This window comes from Cryptomeria japonica, chromosome 3 (assembly GCF_030272615.1).
Source record: "Cryptomeria japonica chromosome 3, Sugi_1.0, whole genome shotgun sequence".
Classification (NCBI taxonomy): domain Eukaryota; kingdom Viridiplantae; phylum Streptophyta; class Pinopsida; order Cupressales; family Cupressaceae; genus Cryptomeria; species Cryptomeria japonica.
In genome coordinates this window covers 549,538,925-549,561,414 of record NC_081407.1, presented here as the reverse complement: position 1 = coordinate 549,561,414, position 22,490 = coordinate 549,538,925, and the positions used below count along the sequence as shown (strand labels likewise).

Below are 22,490 nucleotides of genomic sequence, written 5' to 3'. Positions count from 1 at the left end.
GCTTTTGGCAACCGGCCAAGGAGATTGTGTGGGTAATTTTCCATTATATTTTTGTTCTCATTTCCATTTCATTTCCTTATTTTTGCACATACTTGTTTATGTAAAACTTAAAACTTACAGCTTAATGTTTCAACTTTCACAATGATCACAGCTCATAGAGCCTCTTGTTGTTCTCCTACGAGTTGTTGATGGAGAGAAGCCCACAATGGGCTACATTTATGAGGGCATGGACAGGGTGAAGGAGGCCATTAGAGCTATTTATTAAGGGAATGTATGGTCCCATATGGGAGGTCATTGATCGACGATGGCGCAATTTGCTTCATAGGCCTAAACATGCAGCTGCCTACTACCTTAATCCGACATTCCAATTTCGCCCAGATTTTAAGGTTGATGATGAGGTGTGGAGTGGGCTCTACAAAGTTATAGAGTGAATGTCACCTGATTCATTAGTTGGAGCACACATAGTTTGTGAGATAGAGATGTTTAGGAATGCACAAGGAGACTTCTTTTCACGAGACATATGCAAGCAAAACCGGACAAAAATGATGTCAAGTATAAATCTTTTGAAGGCATAATTTAAAATTTAAATCTTAAACTTTTCTATCTATGATTTTATTACCATTATCATAAACTCAGAGTTATAGAATAGAAATGATTTTTATTTTTTCTCGTTTTAGATGCATGGTGGATGATGTTTGGTAATAAGGTGCCAAATCTACAGAGGATTGTAGTTCGTATCTTGAGCCAGCCATGCAGTGCTTCAGGATGTGAACGCAATTAGAGCATGTTCGAGCATACTCACTCCAAAAAGCGCAACGGGTAGTGCGAAGGTTGAATGATCTTGTGTATGTTCATGACAACAACCTTTGCCTCCATCACAAACAAATCTTGGGCACTGACACATCTCCTATTGCTTTAGAGGAGGTTGATCCACAGATAGAGTGGAACATTGAGGTTGATGATCCTGTCTTCAGCGATGAAGACTTGTAAAGGGTTGATCAGGTGGATTGAGAGGCATAGGTAGTAGCGATGGTAGAGGAGTAGGCTAGAGCACGAGGAGACCCATTAGAGGACCTCGAGGATGATGTTGATGTCACTGAGGCTGAGCTTGAGACATAGGTAGATATCATGGCGGCAAAACTATCTAGGACCTATTTTAGGTGCACACGTAGGAGGGTTGCGGGTTCAAGTGGCCATTGATATTGGCTCCTCTAAGCATTAGACTTATGGGCTCTAGCTTTTATTTTGATATATGCTTTGAACTTTTGATGCCATGGACGTCATATTCCATGAATTTTGTAGACATATGACACTTTATATTTCTAATGTGTTAATTTAGTTTAACTTATTTCCTTCAGCTCAAGCCTAAAATTTGCATTTATACTTATGTGATCAATGTAAACTTGTGTATGTGTTCAAAGCAACTTCTATTTGATGAGATTATTGTCTTTAAGGTTTATTTATTAAAGGATGTATGAAGCAAGTTTTAAATCCTTAAAATTTTTTGAATTTCTTGGGTTTTTCAATTTATCGAGTCTTGGCTGAGTTTTTAAGGATTTAAAACTTGTTTCATGCATCATTTAATAAATAAACCTTAAAGACACAACAATTTCATCTAATCGAAGCTACTTTAAACACATACACAAGTTCACATTGATCACATAAGTATAAATGCAAATTTTAGGCTTGAGCTGAAGGAAATAAGTTAAACTAAATAACACCTTAGACGTATAAATAGTGTAAAATGTCTACAAAATTCATGGAATATGAAATCCATGGAATCAAAAGAACAAAACATAAATCAAAATAAAAGCTAGAGCCTAGAAGTCTAAGGCTCAGAGGAGCCAATATCAGTGACCACTCGACCCCACAACCCTCCTAATTGTGCGCCTAAGATAGGTCCTGGATAGTTCTGTAGCAATGATATTTGCCTGTGCCTCAGGGTCAGATGACATCCACATCATCCTCAGGGTCCTCTAATGGGTCTCCTCGTGCTCTAGCCACCTCCTTTGCCATAGCTACTGCCTTTGCCTCTCGATCCACCTGATAAACCCATTCCAAGTCTTCATCACTGAAGACAGGATCATCAACCTCAATGTTCCACTCTGTGTGTGGATCAACCTCCTCTACCTCCTCTAAAGTGATAGATGTGTCAATGCCCAAGATTTGTTTGTGACAGAGGCGAAGGTTGTAATGAACATACACACTATCATTGTACCTTTGCACTGCTAACCTGTTGCGCTTTTTGGAGTGAATATGCTTGAACATCCTCCAATTGCACTCACATCCTGAAACACTACATGGCTGGCTCAAGATACGAACTGCAATCCTTTGTAGATTTGGCACCTTATTACCAAACATCTCCCACCATGCATTTGAAATGAAAAAAAAAAAAAATCATTTCTATTCTATAACTTTGAGTTTATGATAATGGTAAAAGAATCGTAGATAGAAAAATTTAAGATTTAAATTTTAAACTATGCCTTGAATATATTTCTACCTGAAATTATCTCTATTTGGTTTTGCTTGCATATGTCTTGTGAAAAGAAGTCTCCTTGTGCATTCCTAAACATCTCTATCTCACAGACTATGTGTGCTCCAACCAATGAATTAGGTGACATTAGCTCTACAACTTCGTAGAGCCCACAAATTTGTGCGAAATTGGAACATTGAATTAAGGTAGTAGGTAGTTGCATGTATAAGCCTGTGAAGTAGATTGTGCCATCATCGATCAATGGCCTCCCATATGGGACCGTACTTAGCCTGATTCCTTGAATAAATAGCTATAATGGCCTCCTTCACCTTGTCCATGCCCTCATAAATGTAGCCCATTGTAGGCTTCTCTCCATCAACAACTCGTAGGAGAACAACAAGAGGCTCTATGAACTGTGATCATTGTGAAAGTTGGAAACATTAGGCTTTAAGTTTTAAGTTTTACATAAACACGTGTGAACAAAAATATGGAAATGAAATGGAAATGAGAACAAAAATATAATGGAAAATTACCTACACAATCTCCTTGGCCGGTTGCCAAAAGCTATGCTCATCAAAAGCCCGATCAACTGTCTCAATCCCTGCAGTGATCTTTGCATATGATGATATGGTTTACTCCTCAATTACAAACATGTGTTTCAAACCGGCTTTGGACTGAAGCAAGGATTGCAACTTGATGAAATTTGTTGCAAATCGGGTAATTCCTGGACGAGCCAACTCTTTGTTATTTGTGGAATTCCTCATAAGGTTGAGGACCTAGGTATGATTATATATGTATTTGCAAATATTCCTTGCATTCTGTACATGTTTTAATCTAGGCAATTTTGCCAAGATCCTCTAATATGAGTTCAAGGCAATGAGCAGCACAAGGGGTCCAAAACAAGGTGGGGTGCCTCAACATAAGAAGTTTACTTGCAAAAACATAATTTGCTGCATTATCTATTGCTATCTGTACCACTTTCTCCTCACCCACTTCCTCCAACACCTCATAGAGATACTCAACATTTTTTCATTTTTCTTGAAGCATCAGTTGACTTTGAAAACACCGTGGTACCTAAGAAAGAAAAAAAAGCGATTTAGTAAAATAAAAATTAAAAAACGTAATCGGTAAATCAGCATACTTTACAAAATACAAAGTAGAATTACTTGATGAGGAGACAAGTAAATTCAACAGTGTTCGCAATGTTCTATTTCTTCTGTTGATCCAACCATTAGTCATGATGGTGCAATTTTTCATACCTCACACTACTCCACAATTGTGGCTTTGACATCAGCCACCTTTTGACTCAATTTAGGACCATTTATCTCCTCATCATTAGGGGCGTTGAACCATAAACAGTAATGACATCTACCATAATTTGTCAATAAGGAGACCGAAAACAGATTAAATAAATAGAATAAGTATTTACTATTAACTATTAACTTATAAGTTTTACTTCTAACTTTAAAAATTAAAATAATCAATATGGCATACTCTTAATTTCTTAAAAGCAAAAAATTAAGACATTGAAATCAAAATAATAATGAATACCACACTGCATGAAATGCAACAGTGTTGTAGAACCAAAAATCTCCAATTGCATTTTTCATAGTGTCATGCTTCTCCTTATTTCATCCCATGCTCTCAAGTGATGGCTGGGCACCCAGAGTTGTATGTGGAACAAAAAGTGAATCTAATGTAGATTTATTTTTATGAATTCGAGGCCCAATGCTCACACTCGCAGTGCCACTACTTCTAGATGCAGGCAATGGAGGTCGAGGATTTGAAGAAACCTCTCCACCAATGTTTGCCATTTCTTCCATTTGCTTCCTTTTTAATTTTTTTTTCTCTTCAAATTCCTTTAATTGAGCTTGCATTTCACGTATAGCCTCACGAGGTGCTACTTTGCAGGGTTTGGCATCATGGCATCGTATTTGCGCAATGTGATATTTCAGCCGGTTAATACCAGCCCCATTATATTCTTTTTGCAATGAAAACATATTACTTCCTCTTTTTGATCCGTGGATGGCATGTTTCCAAGCCTTATACTTTCTAACTAGGTTTGCCTTTGGGGCACCACTACCGATATTGGTAGGCTAAGACATTATGCTGCAATATATTATAAATGAAAAAAATCATCTACACATTCTAATTAAGTAAAAAATAAAGAAAAAACTAAACTAGGGTTTCTTATTTTTCCATCAATATTAAATGAAACAAAACCAAAACAAATGTACAATAAAATGGAAATATGAAAGTAAAAAACTAAAAAAAAACAAAATAATGTAACTTACCTCTTCAAATTTGCTCCAAAACTGAAGAAATGCATCGTCAAATTTGTAGAGGCGGCCTCCAAATCCTTTTTTTAACTCCTTTAAATGCGTGAATGCATGCTGCTAACTTGCACAAACAAGCAACAATCGCTATTTCCTCTTCAATCAATTTGTTGGTCTTCTCTTCAGTGCCTCAATATTTTTGCTCAAATGCCTCTTTTTCTCTCCTTATGTTTGCAAACAATAAAAATGAGCTTTTAGGGTAGGGAGGCAAATACAATGACCTTTTGGTCAAGTGAAAACACATATTTTTTTTTTTGCTTTTTATTCTAACTGGGTGTGGTAGAGTCTGACCCTTGGTACTTGGCGAGTCTGATCAGACTTGACTAGACTCAACCGACTTCGAGTCCAAAGCCTTCTAGACTCTGTAGAGCCGACTTGGCTCTGGACTCGTAGAGTCTTAGAACTCTGATATATACATATATGTATAGTACACATACGTTTATGGATATGTACGTATATGCACATATACATATACATATACATATACATATACATATACATATACATATACATGTGCGTGTATATGTGTAGCCTAGAAGCATGAATTAAGATTAGAATGTCACATATCATCATATTAAGTTAAACAACAAAACCACCATAAACTTGTAATCATGGCATTATGATCATACCATCATAGCATCATATAATAATATTGAGTTAAAGTATCATTGTTTCAACAATTGGAACTTTAGTTTTAAGTTTTAATTATCAAATGAATTCTCTAAATTATCATTGCCATCATCATCATTGACATTAGATACACCAATGCCAATGCCACTTGCACTAATAGTGTTCTTGCTTTCTGTTTCCTCAAATGCAACAAGTTGAGAAGTGGAAGCATCCAAGTCAATATGCTCTGGCTCTATATCCCACATCTTCGACTCCTCTTGCTTGTAGTCATGTTGCTTGTGTGAAAGGAGACACAAGTTGCAATGCACATATACTAAGTTCCTTGCTCTTTTTGATTGCAATCTATTGCGCTTTATTGAGTTGATGAAAGAATATGTGTTCCAATTTCTTTCTAATGCAGATGAACTAGCAACCTATGAAGACAAATTTAACAATTTATACATTTATGATTTATTAATAGATTTTTCAATATAAAGAAAAAGAAAAAACTATAAACAAAACTTTAAATACTAAAAAATAAATATTCATTAATTGTTAAACTTGTGATAAAATTTTGATTGCGAGGGGCTGCAGGTTTTGGGAGCATTAGCTATGGAAGTACCATCAACTATTAGCATCCTTCTTATACCTATGACGAAAAGCCTCAACCCTTAAACCATTTGCGCTCACAAAATCTATGAACTCATTTGTAATCAAATTTCGCACATCATATTTAGGGAAGGGTCTAAGGAATGCTGCCTTGTACCTTTCAGACACTTCTAAATCTCTATATGGGGCAAGCCTTCTTGGCATATCAAGACACTGATTGCAGTTGTATTTTGGGGTCAATGCATAGGCAAGATGTAATGGAGTAGTCATCTTGTACCACCTTCAACAATTGCATGCAATTATTTGAAGAAAGTCTCCTCATGGTCTTGCTCTTTTGCATTTATATGGCACTTCATCTTCTCAAGCATTGAGTCGATGTCACCATACACCTCTCCATTGCAAGGCTTATCCAAGTTAGTATAGCGAATCATGCTCATAATGGGCTTGGTGAAACTAAGTAGATACTCCACACGAATCCACCATGAGTCATCTAATATCCTTTGCTTAATTTTTGTTGCCCTCTCAATGGTGTTTTGCTTCCATATAGACCAATTTTGGCTTATCACCATATTGCAAAGTGCCACTTTAACTTTCACAAGTCGTCTTAAGACGATTGTGTTAGATGCAAAATGTGTCTCTGCAACCTATAATAGAAATTAAAACCAAAATTATTAAAAATTAAAGACAAATTTTAAAGAAGAATACACATTACACAATCAAATTATGAAAATCAGAAAATCAGAAAATGTAAAATTAAATTACTTTTTCACTTACCTTCAATAGCTCCAAATTCGAAAATGATCTAAAAATTCCTTGAGACATGTGGTGGTTGGTGATGAACATCTAGATGTCCTCAACCTTCACATACAACTCTTTGATCCACTCAATTTTATTCCCAATCTTTTGTAGCATAAGATTGAGTGAGTGGACCACACAAGGTGTCCAAAAGATATATTGATATCGTTCCTCAACCAACAAATTATCAGCTCTACCATTCTTTGCGTTGTTCGTTATGACTTGAGTAACGTTATGGGGTACCACTGTCTCAATGGCAGAGATGAGAATATCAACAATAAAATTGCCCATCTTTTACTTGCCTCTCACAATTTGCGGCTTTCAAAAACTCTTCCTCTTTAGGGGACATTGCTATGACATTGATCAAGAGACGATTTCTTGAATCTTTCCACCCATCTAAAACAATGGATACACTTGTCTTAATCCATGAATCCCTTATGTGCTTCAATGCATCTTCAACTCTGTTGACCTCTCTTTCCAACAAGGTGCCATGTACCTTCTCATAACTTGGGCCCTTATACCCTTTTGGAGCTTCATTAACACTTTTCAACTTCTTTTTTCAATATGGGGAGCAAACAACATTGAAAGCCAACCCATTTGCATATATACGTCTTGCTACATCTTGGTTGGCAATGTGTTGATTCTCATTTTGAAATGCACTTTCCAAAGGTCCCTTTGATCTTTTGCATACAATGGGTTTTTTACTTTTAGGCTCAATTGTAGTAAAAAATGGGTGGTCTTCTGCCACACTATTGGGATTAGATGGGGGCTGCATTCCCTTTTATTTTTTTGAAATGGGATGATTTAATCTATGTGCTTCTCTCTCATTTGCTTCATCTTGCTCCCTAATATATTTTAAAATTGTTTCTTGTGGTATAGGCACACCATCTTTTCTAGGGCAACTTTTGATGCCTCTTCTTGGTATTCCTCACAAATGACCTTTCACTTGAAAATATGAACTAGAACATTGTGCATCACATCCCCTGCATTTATTTACAAAGGAATCCCCTACCTCCTAGAAGCGGACGTATAACATCAATGTATTTCCATAGAGGAGAGTTTGGATCTATTTTGTACTTTTGTTGTTCATTTGTGGAGGTAGAGCTAGTTGCCATTCTAGTTCCTATAGCAAGAAATTTGATGAACACATTCAAAACAAAAACAAAAGAATGGAAATGGATGAAAATAAAAACTTACCTCTTTCAGCCAATGGAAGCTTGCAAACGAGTAGGGATGAGGCTGCAACAGTTGATCAAGCTTCAACAATCGATCTTCAACTCCCTATATTTGATGCTACAAGCAAAAATTTGCTCAACCTGTAGGAAAAAAATAACTGCTTGCAAAAGAAATAACATCAAATGAAAGGTTTGACAACTTCCTATGTGTTTTAAAACTCACTTTTAGGGTTGCCAAGGGTGTCAGACTTCAAAATTTCATTAAATTTTGCAAAAAATATTAAAAAGTGGCCACTTGGGCATACAAGTTCGCCTTGGGTTTGCCCTAGGTTCACTTAGGACGAATCGGTACACCCTAGATGGATTCACGAGCGGATCGAACCGAGATTGGTACCGGGTTTGTTGAACCAGACCAAGACCTCGCCGTCCAAGGGGAGAACCTGGCAAGCTAGAAAATAATTGAAACTACAAAATGTGATGAAAAATTGGAACTTAGAAGACGTAAAATATTCAAGAAAGTGTCTATCTAAATAGTTGTTTTATGTCTCTTTGTAGAGTAGTTCACTGCATCATACAAGTATTTTGTAATATTGTGTCATAGAGCTACTTTGTGGTTGCTCCTACCATTTGTCAGAATTGGCAACTTTGTTATTTTACTTCTAAAAATCTGATGATACATGAGATGTAAAGAGATTGATGCTTCCATTTATATGTTCAACTTGTTATATGTCAATGGTAGTGGAGTGAATGGTTTTTTAACCATAGAAGCATAAATCCTCACAAAATCCTGACTTTTGTGATTTTAAAAAAATCCTTGGCTGAAATGATTTTCTTCCCCCAAAAATCCTGATTTAATTAGCTGCAATTTTAGCAATGTTCTACAATTTTTAAAGGTTTAGACCGCAAAAAAAAAAAACAAAAAAATTGCTAGGGAAATGCATTTACTATCCGCCAATCTGTTGTGATACCCTAACCATACAACATTGCTATTTAATCAAGTTTTTTCTTTGATTTTTAGCACACAACTGAACGCTAGCCACTGGGACGTAGTTCACCATCAAAGATTCGCCAAATTTCATCATGTTGCTGAGGAAAATTGTAGGTAGGCGGCCTTTAATGGACTTATATTTCTAATAGATGTTAAGGACATTAAAATAGAGACACGTTCTTTGGTATGCTTCTACATTTGATGTTGAGGATGTTAACATGGAATGATTAGGATATGTGCTGTTTTTTTCTTAGTATTCCACACTACTGTCATTTGCCTTAGGCTCATAGTAATCCTTTCCATGTATATAATTCCAAAGACAATTCAGTGGGCAATAGTAGACAATATCATAAATACTAAGTAAGGCTTCTATGTTTTTTTTGACATATCCGAACCTTAAAAGAGTACTTGCCAAAAGTAAATATAGAAAGCCAGACTAAACTAAAATTAAAGTCCATTGGCTTGATATCAACCTAAAGTGCTTTGTTTTCTTGGAATTCTTGTGATCCTGACTATTCAAAAGAATTTTAACATTTCAATTGTCAACAATAATCCCATGGTGGTTATTTAGATTATCAAGGTTAGGTTGGGACAAATTTACTTTTCAGATGCTAACCAAGTGTGACAATTTGGAGCTTCAATTTGACACTGGCCATCAATTTTTAATTACAAGTGGGTAGGGTATTGACAATTGTATAATTGAGTGGGAATCAAAAGTATATACATAATAGTATATAGACATTGTGAACTTGGAAGCAGAACAATTTCTATCAGAAAGATAAAAATCAACTTGTAGTGCTGAAAAAAAATGAATTGTAGCAATATTTAATATCAAAATGAAGGATTGTTTTGGTTATTTTGAAATTTCCTACATATTCTATATTCTTAATGCTTTGTCAATTGGTGAAAACTCATTGCTTAAATGCATGCCCTGCAATTGTTAGGGAACTATATTCCATTTAGGTTTGTCATATACATGGAGGTTCGGAAGGCTTTCAAGGAGTACAATAGCAGTACATGAATGCATTAGACATATAGCGTAGCATTCCATGCATGTTAAATAGGTATCAGGAAAACTAATACATTCCTTGAGAGTAGTCATGCCCTTAGTCTTGTGGGCTTATTTTAATCCCTCCCAAAGTAGGCCTCATATTTTCTCTTTAACAATCTAGATAGATTTCATCAGCAACTACCCCATTGAAAGGGAGTGTTCCTCATGCTTCAATTTTCCATTGAAACTTTTACCTATAATTTTTCAAATTCTCAACTCAAAGTCCATCAATGTTTTTAACTCCATCATCCTCTTTCTTATACACAAAATCAAGGAAAATTTACTTGAATAATAATAGCTAAAATTGTGGCTCAAAGAGTTGCTCTCTTCTTTTGTACTAGCAGGTCTTTATCATCTAATGGAAAAATATTTAACACTCCCTTTACTGTTTTAGAAATCTGCTAAAATAATTATTAATGAGAACATTTCAATATCATTTATGGTCTTTTGAGATATAAGGTTTTGTTTGAAAAGCATTTTCTCCTTCTCTTTCTTGAGCTATTTGATTCAAAATCTAATAAATTGAATTTTACAATTGCTTCATTTGTCATATAATTTCCCTTTCACACTCTTAATATAGTTCTCTTTCACATTGTTCTAGAGATTGCAAGTACTATTAACTCACAAATATGAACCATTTGATTCCCGTTTTGTAATTTATGATGTTTGATCAGCAAAGGAAAATTATCTGTTTAATGACTTTCTTGAGCTTGAGGATTTTGAGATCCTAGAGGTCAATTCTTTTTGTAGTAGCAAGAGTCATTGGCTACGTTTAATTTTTTGGAACTTTGTACTTAGTTTATAGGTTGACTTTGTACAAATTATATTGTAATTGAAATGTTGTTAACTTTAACCATCTAGTTATTATTTATGCTCTATAAAGTATGGTTTGTGCAATGCAATGTAATCAGCCATATTAATGTAAACAACAAAATTCTATTTTCTACAATTCATGGGTTAAACTCTCTATATCTCTATGCTATGGAAATGCCTTAAGTTTTTAAAACAGTTTTTGTCTTTTTTCTACAATATTTTATGTTTTATTTAAATCTGAGATTTTTTTTGATTTTTTCAAAAAATCTTATACTCTTGGTTTGCCGATTCTTTACCCAAACGATTTCTGCTGCTATGGTTTTAACCGTTAATGTTTAATATTGAATTTTGAAATGTCAGGAAGAATGAAATTTTAATCTTTATGTATATTTTTAGTAGTTTTACTTTTCCTGCTATGGATGTTTGATTTTGTGATTATATTTAATGACATGCACAAATTGATATAATCCACATATATTTGTGATTATATTTAATGACATGCACAAGTTTACATAATCCACATTTTTCAAACATTTCTGCAATCCTGAAGTTTACTGAACCTACCAAATTTATGGAACACAGTGACCATGTCTGTATCTCTCATAATTCTGCAGTTAACATTGATAATTCCTTACATGTTAATTCCTTGTTCCAATTGTGAATATTATTTCATGTGGAATACAAAAGGCTCACAGAGCTGGGTTGCATCAAAGAATAAGCAGCTCTACAATCAAAAAGGTCGGAAAACTTCTTCTGGATTCTTTCTCATGAATGTGGTTCCCAAAATGGAAGGCAGACAATGTCTGCGACAGAAAAGTCATAATAATTCTCTTTAGTATGGATCTATTTTGTTAAACTTATCTTCATAGATATCTAAGTTCTAATGCTCACAAATCCCATGTACACATTCGAGGCTTAATATATTTCAGTTGAGTTGCAGACCACTCAAAGAATGATGAATGACATGATAAATGAAATTATGAATTATATTAATTCACCACACTTCTGGATATGCCGATGGGATTCATCATGTGTTTTGTTGCATGATACTCATGTTTTGAATTTTCTTCGTACTTGCAGTGGGAAAATGGTTGCAGGTCTTTGGAAAGGATGTCTATGCCATCAGGAGGCTGCTGCTATGAAGATATAAATAATATCCATTTCAAACATAGTTCTATATATATGGGTACAATCGGAAATGTTTCTGTAAACACCATAACAAATAATCTTTCTGATAGTGTTCTGCCTTTACAATATTTTAAGGATAAGAACTCTCAGGTTTCTAGCCAAGGAGATATTAGAGCATCTGTGGCCCATCTGGCTTCTCAGGATGCCCATTTTTCAGGTTCTTCAAGGATAAATGCAAATCATGCACCTCTTTGGAAACATGCTCAAGAAAGCAACAACAAACAATTGCTTTCAAAGAAAAGACTTGTACATGCTGGAGCTACAGCGGGAGGTTTGTATATTGTTATGGATTGTCAATGCTTTTTGTATTTTGAGGGTATGAATTGATTTTTTAAACGCATTTGATTATTGTAGGTCACACCACTTGTTCTGTTATTAGATTCAAGCATATATGGTCAAATCCAAATGTTGTTTGAGGTGCAATATCTAATAGTGTTGTGCAGATTGTGTAGCACAAAACCATGCTGTGTCCACTTCAAGTGCTTCTAGTGAACAACCTTGGCTGGGCAGCTTTCCAAGACATGAAGAAGTGAGTTTACTTGTATACCCAGACAAATTTCAACAGCAATCTAAGAAACATTTCTTGGACTATTTTATAGAGAATATTATTGCTTTCTACAAATGATTTATTGATGGCAGCATGTGTCTAAAAATGCGTTTCAATTGAGAGATGATGGTCCATGGTTTAGGTGATCTGATGTATTTTGTCTGTCCCATAAGGTTACACTAGAAATAATGTTATTACCATACATTGGTGGAAAAAGATTGGAGTTTATATCCCATTTGAATTTAAGGGGCTGAGAAAGAATACTCCTATTATTCCTCTCTTTTTTTTGAATTATGTTTATATAACATAAATTACATGAATGACTGACAGTATAATGATCTGGAATCTAAAGCGCACATGCTACATTGTTTCGTGACTGCCATTTTGATACACAAGAACTTTTTGTTAGTTAGGGTAGATAGGTAATGCTACATATGTTTGTCATGCCAAAAACTGGTATATTTTCCATGCAGCAAGAGTTACCATAAAGTTATAAACAACAATGTGCCACAATTATTGCAATCCTACCTGACATATTCTCAAGATTCTTAATCTTTTAAATTAATGCAAACACTGTGATTGTGATGAGTGTTAAACACCTTTCAACAGTCGACTGTATTGAGCTAAATTTTCTTTTCTATAAGAATGGAGTGGAGGATCTTGTTCTTGACCTTATGTTTCTAGTAGAGGAACTATTTACGGTGCTTTTGGCCCGTAATAAGGTTATTGATATATTTCAGTTTTGTTCAAGCCATTTTTAAAGTCATTTGGTGATTTATCAACATCTGCAATGAAGATCTGTAATTTGGATGTTGGTGAAATGAAGGTTGTGTTGGAGAGTTTATCTATCACACACAAATGCTGAGTGTGAAAAGGAATATGCAATTACATTATATTCTGAAGCTCTCTGTGATGTCCCCATATTGTCAAATAATAATAATCTATATCTGAATATGCTTATGCATCAATTATTTAATTATGAGTTTATTGTTCATTCAATTTAAATATGTGAATGAACCCCTTAATAATAAACATATTATTATATTACATATTTCGTTAAATAACATCTTTTAATAAAATTCTAATTAATATTTCAATATCATTAATTAACTACTAAATCCCAGAAAAGAAGTGATTATCACAGAAACTGTAAATAAATATTTAGAATAATCATCTATATTCAGCATACTGCAATAATGGCAGAGTAGGTCAGACGCATGTCAGATCTGTCTGCCTTTGCATCGATTAAATAGACCATACATGAATTAAAAGGCAGCGATCGTATTATTATTAATATTATTAAATTATATTCTAAGTCATACGTTTACATGCTGTGATCTGATTAAGGGAATGTACCGGTTTGTTGAGAGAAGCGAATAACTAAATAGAGATTAGTAATAAACAGACCCCTCCTTTTCCAATGGGTATAACCACCAATTAGAGACATGACTCTTCACCGATTAGGGAGGGTATAAGAGACCCATTCCCATGCATCCAAGAAGGCATTGAATGTGAAGAAATATTAATGAAGGAGAGAAATGGTAGACTTCAGATCGATCATTCATTGGCAAGCAATTTACAAACAGCAGATTGGTATGCTATATCTGCCCATTATGAATTAAAGGATTAATTATGCTTATTGACAAATATTAATACATGAAAGACTATCATAATGACCTAGCCTTAAACCTTTCGCTAATGCCTTTGGAAGGATAGGTTGGTTTGTGTAGGGAGAGGCGGAGTAATTCCATTCCAAAATAGGTGAGCCCCAAGAGGTGGTATTGATGGGTGTTCATGAAACCCTTGGGCCAAGTGGTGGTATTGACTGGTGTTCATGAAACCCTTGGGCCTATTTGTGGAGAGGGTTTCCAAGCACCCTATGACAGTAAAGCCCCATCCGGTTAGGAAAGAAGTAAGGATGAGGTCTTAATATAATAATTATCGATGGTATTATGAACAATTAATTGTCTCCAGCTTAATAATTTGATTTAATGCATAATAATATTTAATGATGCTTGTTAAACAGGCAGTCCCTAGCAGGGGACATTACACTATCTCCAAAACTTGATAAGCATACATATTTGTAACAGTGCTACCTCTACAGGCATTAAATGACGAGCCTACCTTACAACTTCCAGGCCACAATTAACAGACAAATATGGGCTTGTCTTTTCGCATGTTCAAGCCTAAATAGATATGTTTATATAGGAAAACATACAAAATGTCCCATTCATATAAAATGCTTACAACTGTCTCTGTGAGTGATTCCATTATATGACTAAGGTAACTGTCAAATGGGCATCATCCCAAAATTTCTACCTCATAACGACCATTTGAGGAGACTCCAATTGATTGTTTGAACCTGTAAAATTTATCCATTGGTAGTACTTTTGCAAATATATCTGCTACCTGATCTTTTCTGCTACAATACTGTATTTTGTAAAGTCTCTATCACATCAACTCTCTGATAAAATGATGTTGGATCTCAATATTTTTAGTCCCGCCATAAAATCTGGATGCTTAGTCATCTAGATGGTATTTATGATTAACACAAGGCAAACAAGTGATATCCCTTTTTTTTTTGGTTAAGTCCTCTAAGATCTGACTCAACCAAACTTTCCCACATGCTGCTGCAACTGCAGCTTTATACTCAGCTTTTTCTAGGCAATGATAGTGTAGGTTGCTTTATGATGCACCATGAAAATGCTGCCAACCTATACTGAATGTATATCTTGATGTTGAACCTGTAATCATCACTTCCTGCTTAGTTTGAACCTTTTTAACAAATCTCTAAAATCCTTTGTTGATTTGCACACTAAGTCATAACTGACTGTATTAATACATCTGAGAATTCTCTTAGCTGCTATCTAATGAACTTTCTTAGGTTATGCAATAAATGTGGATGCCAAATTGACCGTGAAGAAAATCTCTTTTAAGTAGTGATCAAATAAATCAAAACTTCCAATTAATTGTCAAAATAGATTGGGATCAACTGACTTGAAGTCTTCATTTCCACTTTTAACTTTAACCCAACCTCAATTGCTGTTGGTGGATACCAAATTGACCGTGAAGAAAATCTCTTTTAAGTAGTGATCAAATAAATCAAACTTCCAATTAATTGTCAAAATAGATTGGGATCAACTGACTTGAAGTCTTCATTTCCACTTTTAACTTTAACCCAACCTCAATTGCTGTTGGTGGATACCAAATTGACTGTGAAGAAAATCTCTTTTAAGTAGTGATCAAATAAATCAAACTTCCAATTAATTGTCAAAATAGATTGGGATCAACTCACTTGAAGTCTTCATTTCCACTTTTAACTTTAACCCAACCTCAATTGCTGTTGCAATTGGCTTGCAACCATCCATATTAAACCAATGTAGCATATCCACTGCAAACTTGATTGTGACACCAAAATGTGATCACCTCATTGCGAAACTTCCATACCAAGAAAGTATTGCGGCTCTTCTAAACCTGTGATCTCAAATTCTAAAATGGTAGTTGATTTGATATGTTAAAATAATCTGAGACTATTTTCAGCACTACAAATCATGTCATCAACATTCAAGGATACAATGTGAATGTCACATCCTCAATGCATAATATACAGATTAGCATCTCAATAATTCTTTACAAGTCCTTTAACCTAGAAGCATGGGTCAATTATAGGATACCATGCCCCAGGCATTGCTTGAGACCATATGCCTTCCTCAGTCTGTAGACTAAATTCTCCTTTCTTGATAACTTAAAGCCTCTGAGTTGTTCTACATATATGTCTTCACCAACATAGACATTAAGAAATGCTGATTTCACATCCATTTAATATAGTATCCAATTTTGTTGTGCTGTAAGTGTGAATAACATCTTGATATTATCCATCATAGCATATCCCTTAGCAACTAGATGAGACTTATGAGCTTTGTATCTGTCATCAGGTCCATTTGACTTAATCATGGTTATATACCTCTTGATACTGTTGCCATGGTTGCATTCAAGAAATTCTACCAAGTTTCAACGTATAATTTTTCCCAATGCATCAAATTCTTCATGCATAACAAATATCCACTTTTCCATCTTTCCTCAAAGTTTTATGGTCATTGTTCTTTAATGTTTGAGTCATTTTACAAAATTGACCTACTTTGTGGTAAAATAAGTCTTTTGTCAAATTTTGAATGCATGTGATTGTTAGTGGTTCTATATTCACATTGGCTTCTTTTTAGGTGGTACATATCCGTTGGAGCTACGGCTTTCATCAGCTCTCACCTTGTTGATGTAGCTTTTAAGCCCACCAACAGGCGTAGGCTCACAACTTATTGATTAAGCTAGAGTCTCCTCTTTTAGGATATATTTATAAAAATAAATGAGCTTACAACTTATAGATTAAGATGAAATCCCTCGATTTTGGCATCTGTTTGAAAGAACTATGCTCAGAGCAGGTCTTGCCTGACCATCCTCTGGGGTGTCAGAAAAATCTTTTAGTCCATATTTTGTGTCAAGTCGTTGGACTAATTGTCTGACTCCATACCCATTTCGAGAACTGATGATAAACAGGGAAATTTCTTAATAACAACATTCAACAGACTACGGTGTGGTCTATTCCATGCAAAACTGATTGCCAACAGAAAAGTGATATTACAGATCTAATAGCAACAATTCATAAAGAATATTATTTTTCCTTAAAATGGAATGTCTGGGACAATACTTTTATAATATGCAAAAGAAATACAAATTAAACATTTAATCATGAAACAAATGAACAGAGGTCACATGAAAAATTTAAAAAGCTAAATACCATTGATATAAACAACATGAAGGATTAAAATCTGCTTAGAATTAACTGTACATCAAGAAAGATTGCTGGAAGTCTAAATAATAACCAACTAGAGATATTCAGACTTCCCGCGTCTGACAAGTGACAACCTTACTACAAAATTCACAAAAAAACCTATTTATACAGTGAGTCTTGGAGACAAAATAATTATCTGATCAGTGATTCTGAACCAGATCCAAGGAAATAAATCTAATTCTGACAAAAACCAAGGAGAATCTCTGCAACTTGATAATTACACCTGTATTTATTAAATTGAAGACAATCTGACCCAATTCGACCTTCTCTGTCAGAAAATTACTGTGACTTTGCTTAGTTTACATCAGTTTCAGTTAGACTCAGTCAGAATAAAATAATTAAATGCTGATTATTTGGTTTAGTGAGGCCTACATGGTTCTCGTGATCCGATTTCTGGATTATTTGGGCCTCTGGCTATTGGATTTTCCACATTTCTTAATTGTGGAAGGCAGTCTTTTATTCTGGAGTAAGTGTTTTGCAGACACCTCAAACGTTGGTTAAATCTGATTTGCCTAGAGCAGCCGACTTGGATTCACCACATGAAGCCACTTCTATGAGCTCAGAGATTGCATGGTTACATTTTCCTTAGGAATCTGGCTATCTGGAAGCAAATCCAACATAAACATTGAATCTGCTTTTATTACATCAGTTGGCATCTTACAAGTTTTAGCATGAAATGGTATGCTTGGAAGCAAGAAAACCTAGGAGTCAGGACATGCTTCTTTTATACAATCTAGAGAGTTAAAAGTTTACAGATAGCAATCTGGGTACAATCATTTTATGAAATTTGACTTTATTGCAAGATTTGTTTTCAATTACACAATCTTTTGATGATTAAGCGATTTAAACTGGATTTGATAATTTGAATATGTTTTGTCTACCTTCCTTTCCTTGTTTGTGCCATCTGTTGCCTTTGGGTCCTGTTGTGACCTTTTCACACATCGCCCCATTGCAAACGGGGACCACCTCTTTCCTGCTTTCCGCGTTGGTTAGTTTAGGGTTTTGGCAGCATAATGGGCAATTTTGAGTTCCCATGCTCGAGTCTCAGATTTTTGATCATGCCTAATTGTCATTTAGGGTTTTTGAAGTTATAGGATCAAGCATGTAAAGTTGAGATTTTAAATGATCCTAATTTTGTCTAAAGTGTAAACCTTTTGAGCGTTAACGTGTTTTTTGAACGTCCTCGTTGTTGATTTTTAAGTGCTAAGGTGTTTTACCTTTTGGAGTTGTTTTCTCGCTCCTAGGAAGTTATTCAAGTTTATTTTGCACTTTATCCCGATACGTTTCCTTGTGTTTCGCTCAAATTTTGGTGAATTTGCTCAAGTCCAGATGAGTTTTATTGAGTTTTGAAGTTTCCTAGTGGTTTTGAGTGGAAAAATCATCATATTCTGGATGAAAATCCATATTCTAAGTGTTAAAAGGTCAAAATTCAAGACTAGAGGTGCTTTCCCCCTTATATTCCTGATTACCCATGATTTTCCCCACTCAAAATCCAGACTAGACATGGATTTCCCTTGGAATCTAGACATGCCTTATTTTTCCCCATTCAAAATCTAGACTAGGGGCGATTTTCCACTAGGATGATTAAATTTTGTCGAAGTGTTGGGAATTTCCTGACTACCTTCTAATTTCCCCTAAGTAGTGTGGATGAAGTTACGATGACTTAAGTGAGGATTCCTGATGACTATCGATTTTCCACCAGTGCTTTTCATGACGACGTTTTGTGGATTTTAGTGTAGATAGTGATTCCTGACTTGGTGCGAATTTCCACCAAGTGCAAATTGAAGATTTTTAAGTCCGGATTGCTATCCAGACTGGGGTTGATTTTCCCCCAAAGTGTTTTTTTTGGCCAAACTGATGATTTTTGTCAGGATTTTGACTCCCAACTTGGGTCGATTTTCCCTTGAAGGCAATTTTGTGCGATTTATGATGAGATTTTGTCCGGAATTTTATCTAGACATGGGTCGAATTTCCCCAATGTGCATTTTTGAAAATTTTTAAATTATTTTTATTTGGATTTTTTAATCCAAACAGGGGTCGATTTTCCCCATGGGTCCAATTTTGGATGAAATTTTGAAATCTTTTTAATAATGTGACCCAAATTTAATTGTTTTGTAATGACGTTGACGATTATTTAAAAAACTAAAAACAATTAATAAATGATTTGCAATGAGCATTTAATGAATTTCACCTTCTAGAAGCAAATCGATTTTCCCTAGGCAAGTATAAGTACAAATGTTTTATCCCACATTGCTTGTGTGGTGAAAGTTCAAGGTGAAAACAAGTTTAAAAGAGAGTGGCCAGCATTATAATATTATTATATTTGCCAAGTGTGTGCTTACTTAGGCGATTTTTTTTCCTCCAGCTGGCGAATTTTGGTGAAATGTCAAGTTGACACATTGAGCTGAAGATTGTTTCCATTGATCATTTTTTCTCATTTCCAGCCTAGGGCGATTTTGTTTGGCTGCCATTGGAGTGATTTATATCCAGATTTTTCAGACTTGACGATTTTTCTAAGGGTGGTGTCATTTTTAGAAGGTGGCGATTTTTCTAAGGGTGGTTCTACCTCCAATTTTTGGTGATTACTCTCCTTGGGCGGTGGCACCATTGCTGGGAGCTTCCTGGCTATCATTCTCAGACCTGATTTACTCCGTTTTCAGACTTGTGTGACCTCCATTACCAGCTGGAACTTCATTTTCAGAATTAATTTTTCGTTGCCCAACCAATTCCAACCTAGGCGATTTCAGACGTGTCTTCAGAGTTAACTTTCATTTCCAGCCCTACATACGTACTCAGATTTACCCATGTTTGCCTTGAGAAATTGTTTTTCATCATAGATTTTGCATAACACACGATTGCAACATGATTTTAAGAACTAATTTACACAGTTGCAGGTTGTCTTCAGACTTTTGGCAGCCATTGTTGACTTTGGAAGGGTGTCCTCAGACATTTTTTCGTGTGAAAGTTATCCTTTTCACACTTTTCCGTAGTCATTTCTTGATCTGGTATACTCCTTTGCACTCTATTTTTGGTAAATTTCCTAAGTGTAAGGAGGTGTCTTCAGACTTTCTTAAGTCTGAAAATGATTAATTTTATGAGCTTTCATGAGGGTCTTGTACCCTAATTTTATGTATTTACGTTCTATTTTCTGAATTCGTTTTAAATATGGGCAAAATTCTTGATTTCTATTCCCAAATTTGTCTACATTTTAAGAAATCAGAACTTTCCTAATTCTGAAAATAGCTTATTAGGATTGATTTTCCAAAGTTCTAACTTCTAGCTTCGTATAGGTACGATGTCGAAGTCCGGAATCAAGGAAAGGAGGGAACAATAGAGGATAGTTGAGATGGGATTCTATCCAGAATCCAAGATGTCATCCAGATGGAAGGAGATTACAGACACGAACATGCATTTCCTGAACATGGGCCAGATGCGGCAGCGGATGTTCGGAATTGGAAGCTAGATTCCTTCCCCAGCTTATGTGAACATTATGAAGAGTGGTATTTATCAGGCCGCTAGATTTCCGCAGTCCATACAGTGCAGTGAGCTTATCCTGGAGTGTGCACGATGTTACGATCCTCGTTCTCGAATGATCAAGACTCCTAAGGGGACCATCATTGCTTACCTTGCTGAGGATGCGATTGCTGAGGTGTTTGGAATTCCATGTGGAGTAGACATGAAATATTTAACCAAGGATGAATATGAAGACAGATATATGAAGAAGATGGATGCATGTAAGCCTGTAGTAAACAAGGAGTGGATGATCGAGCCTAGGACTCATCATTCAAAGGCTCCCAAGACACTCATGTGCACATACTTCAAATATGAATATAGTGATTTAGTATTCCTGCTTAATCGAGTGATGGGGATGCCACAGGGTGCAATATATGATGGATGGATGTTCTATTTCATCCAAGATTGTCTGAAAGGAACGTTGATCAATTGGTCAAAAATCATTAGTGTCAATCTGGATTTTCAGCTGAGGAATGTGGAGAGGTTCAGGTCATTCGCTATGACTTCCTATTTGGTGTACTTGCTTGCACGATTTGTTACCTACAAAGGGTTGATATGCAGAGGTGAAGTCGGGAATGGACAAGGACAGTTCAAGAGTTATGAGTGTTATCCACAACTGAACATGTATCGAATTGAAGATTATAAGAAAGTGAATGATGCATTCACTATGTACACAATGCGAATGTTGCAAGGCAAAATCCACAGAAGGTTGTCCAAGGAGGCAACAAAGCTAACAGAGAAATATGGATTGTGGTACATACAGTTTCCCACTTTCACATACCTAAGGATTCATGAATTTCAATTTGAACCTTATAGGCTTCCTAGGTATCCTTCTCACAGAATGATCTTGTTGGAAGTGGTGAGACAACTTTTGGAATAGGATTCTATCCAGAAGGATAAACATAGAACGGGCATGCCATTTCCTATTTCCGTAGGGAAGACATTGGAGGTTTGCCAATTCGCTGCAGCAGCTAGCACATCAGTTGAAGAACTTGCATTCTATCGATTTGCAACATATAAGAAAAGGGAAAGATTTGATCTGGATAAGAAAGTTGGAAGGATCAGGGGAGATAAGTTCATCCACAAGGTAGACATAGAAGATTATTGGGCCAACTTGATGGACGACCGACGATCAGACAGTGAAAAGAAGAATATGGTCCAGAATGTCAGTGGATTTCATGAGGAAGTGTGGACTTTTCCTCATTCCTGATCAAGTATTAGATGACAAGGATCATACGCATCCACAATATGAGAATGAAATGAAAAGGGCGATTCTATTGCCTAATTGGTCAGAACTAGAAGAGACAGATTTGAATGTGTTGATGAGAGAGGTCTTGAATTTCTCTCGAGGATTGGTAGACCATCGGATGAACAGGTTAGTTGACATGGGTGTTACCTTCACTTATGAAAGGATGAAACCGGAGGAGTCCTCTTCCGAAGATGATCAAAGGACTATCAGTGATATCAGGATTCATGCAGATGAGGAGAGTCAAGCTCCCAAATGAAGGAAGAACACACCAGGAGAAGTCAAGGCTAGAGGGAAGAAG

General features: G+C 35.6%; 1 protein-coding gene across 1 annotated transcript in view; it reads left to right on the top strand.

The window, feature by feature from the left end:
* Positions 1-22,490, top strand: part of LOC131077426 (TITAN-like protein) — a 139,196-nt gene that overhangs the window by 47,321 nt on the left and 69,385 nt on the right. Inside the window, exons 3-4 of the mRNA XM_058014921.2 lie at positions 11,930-12,308; positions 12,481-12,566. Of these exons, the coding sequence (XP_057870904.1) occupies positions 11,930-12,308; positions 12,481-12,566 (465 nt within the window). The remainder of the gene's footprint in view (positions 1-11,929; positions 12,309-12,480; positions 12,567-22,490) is intronic.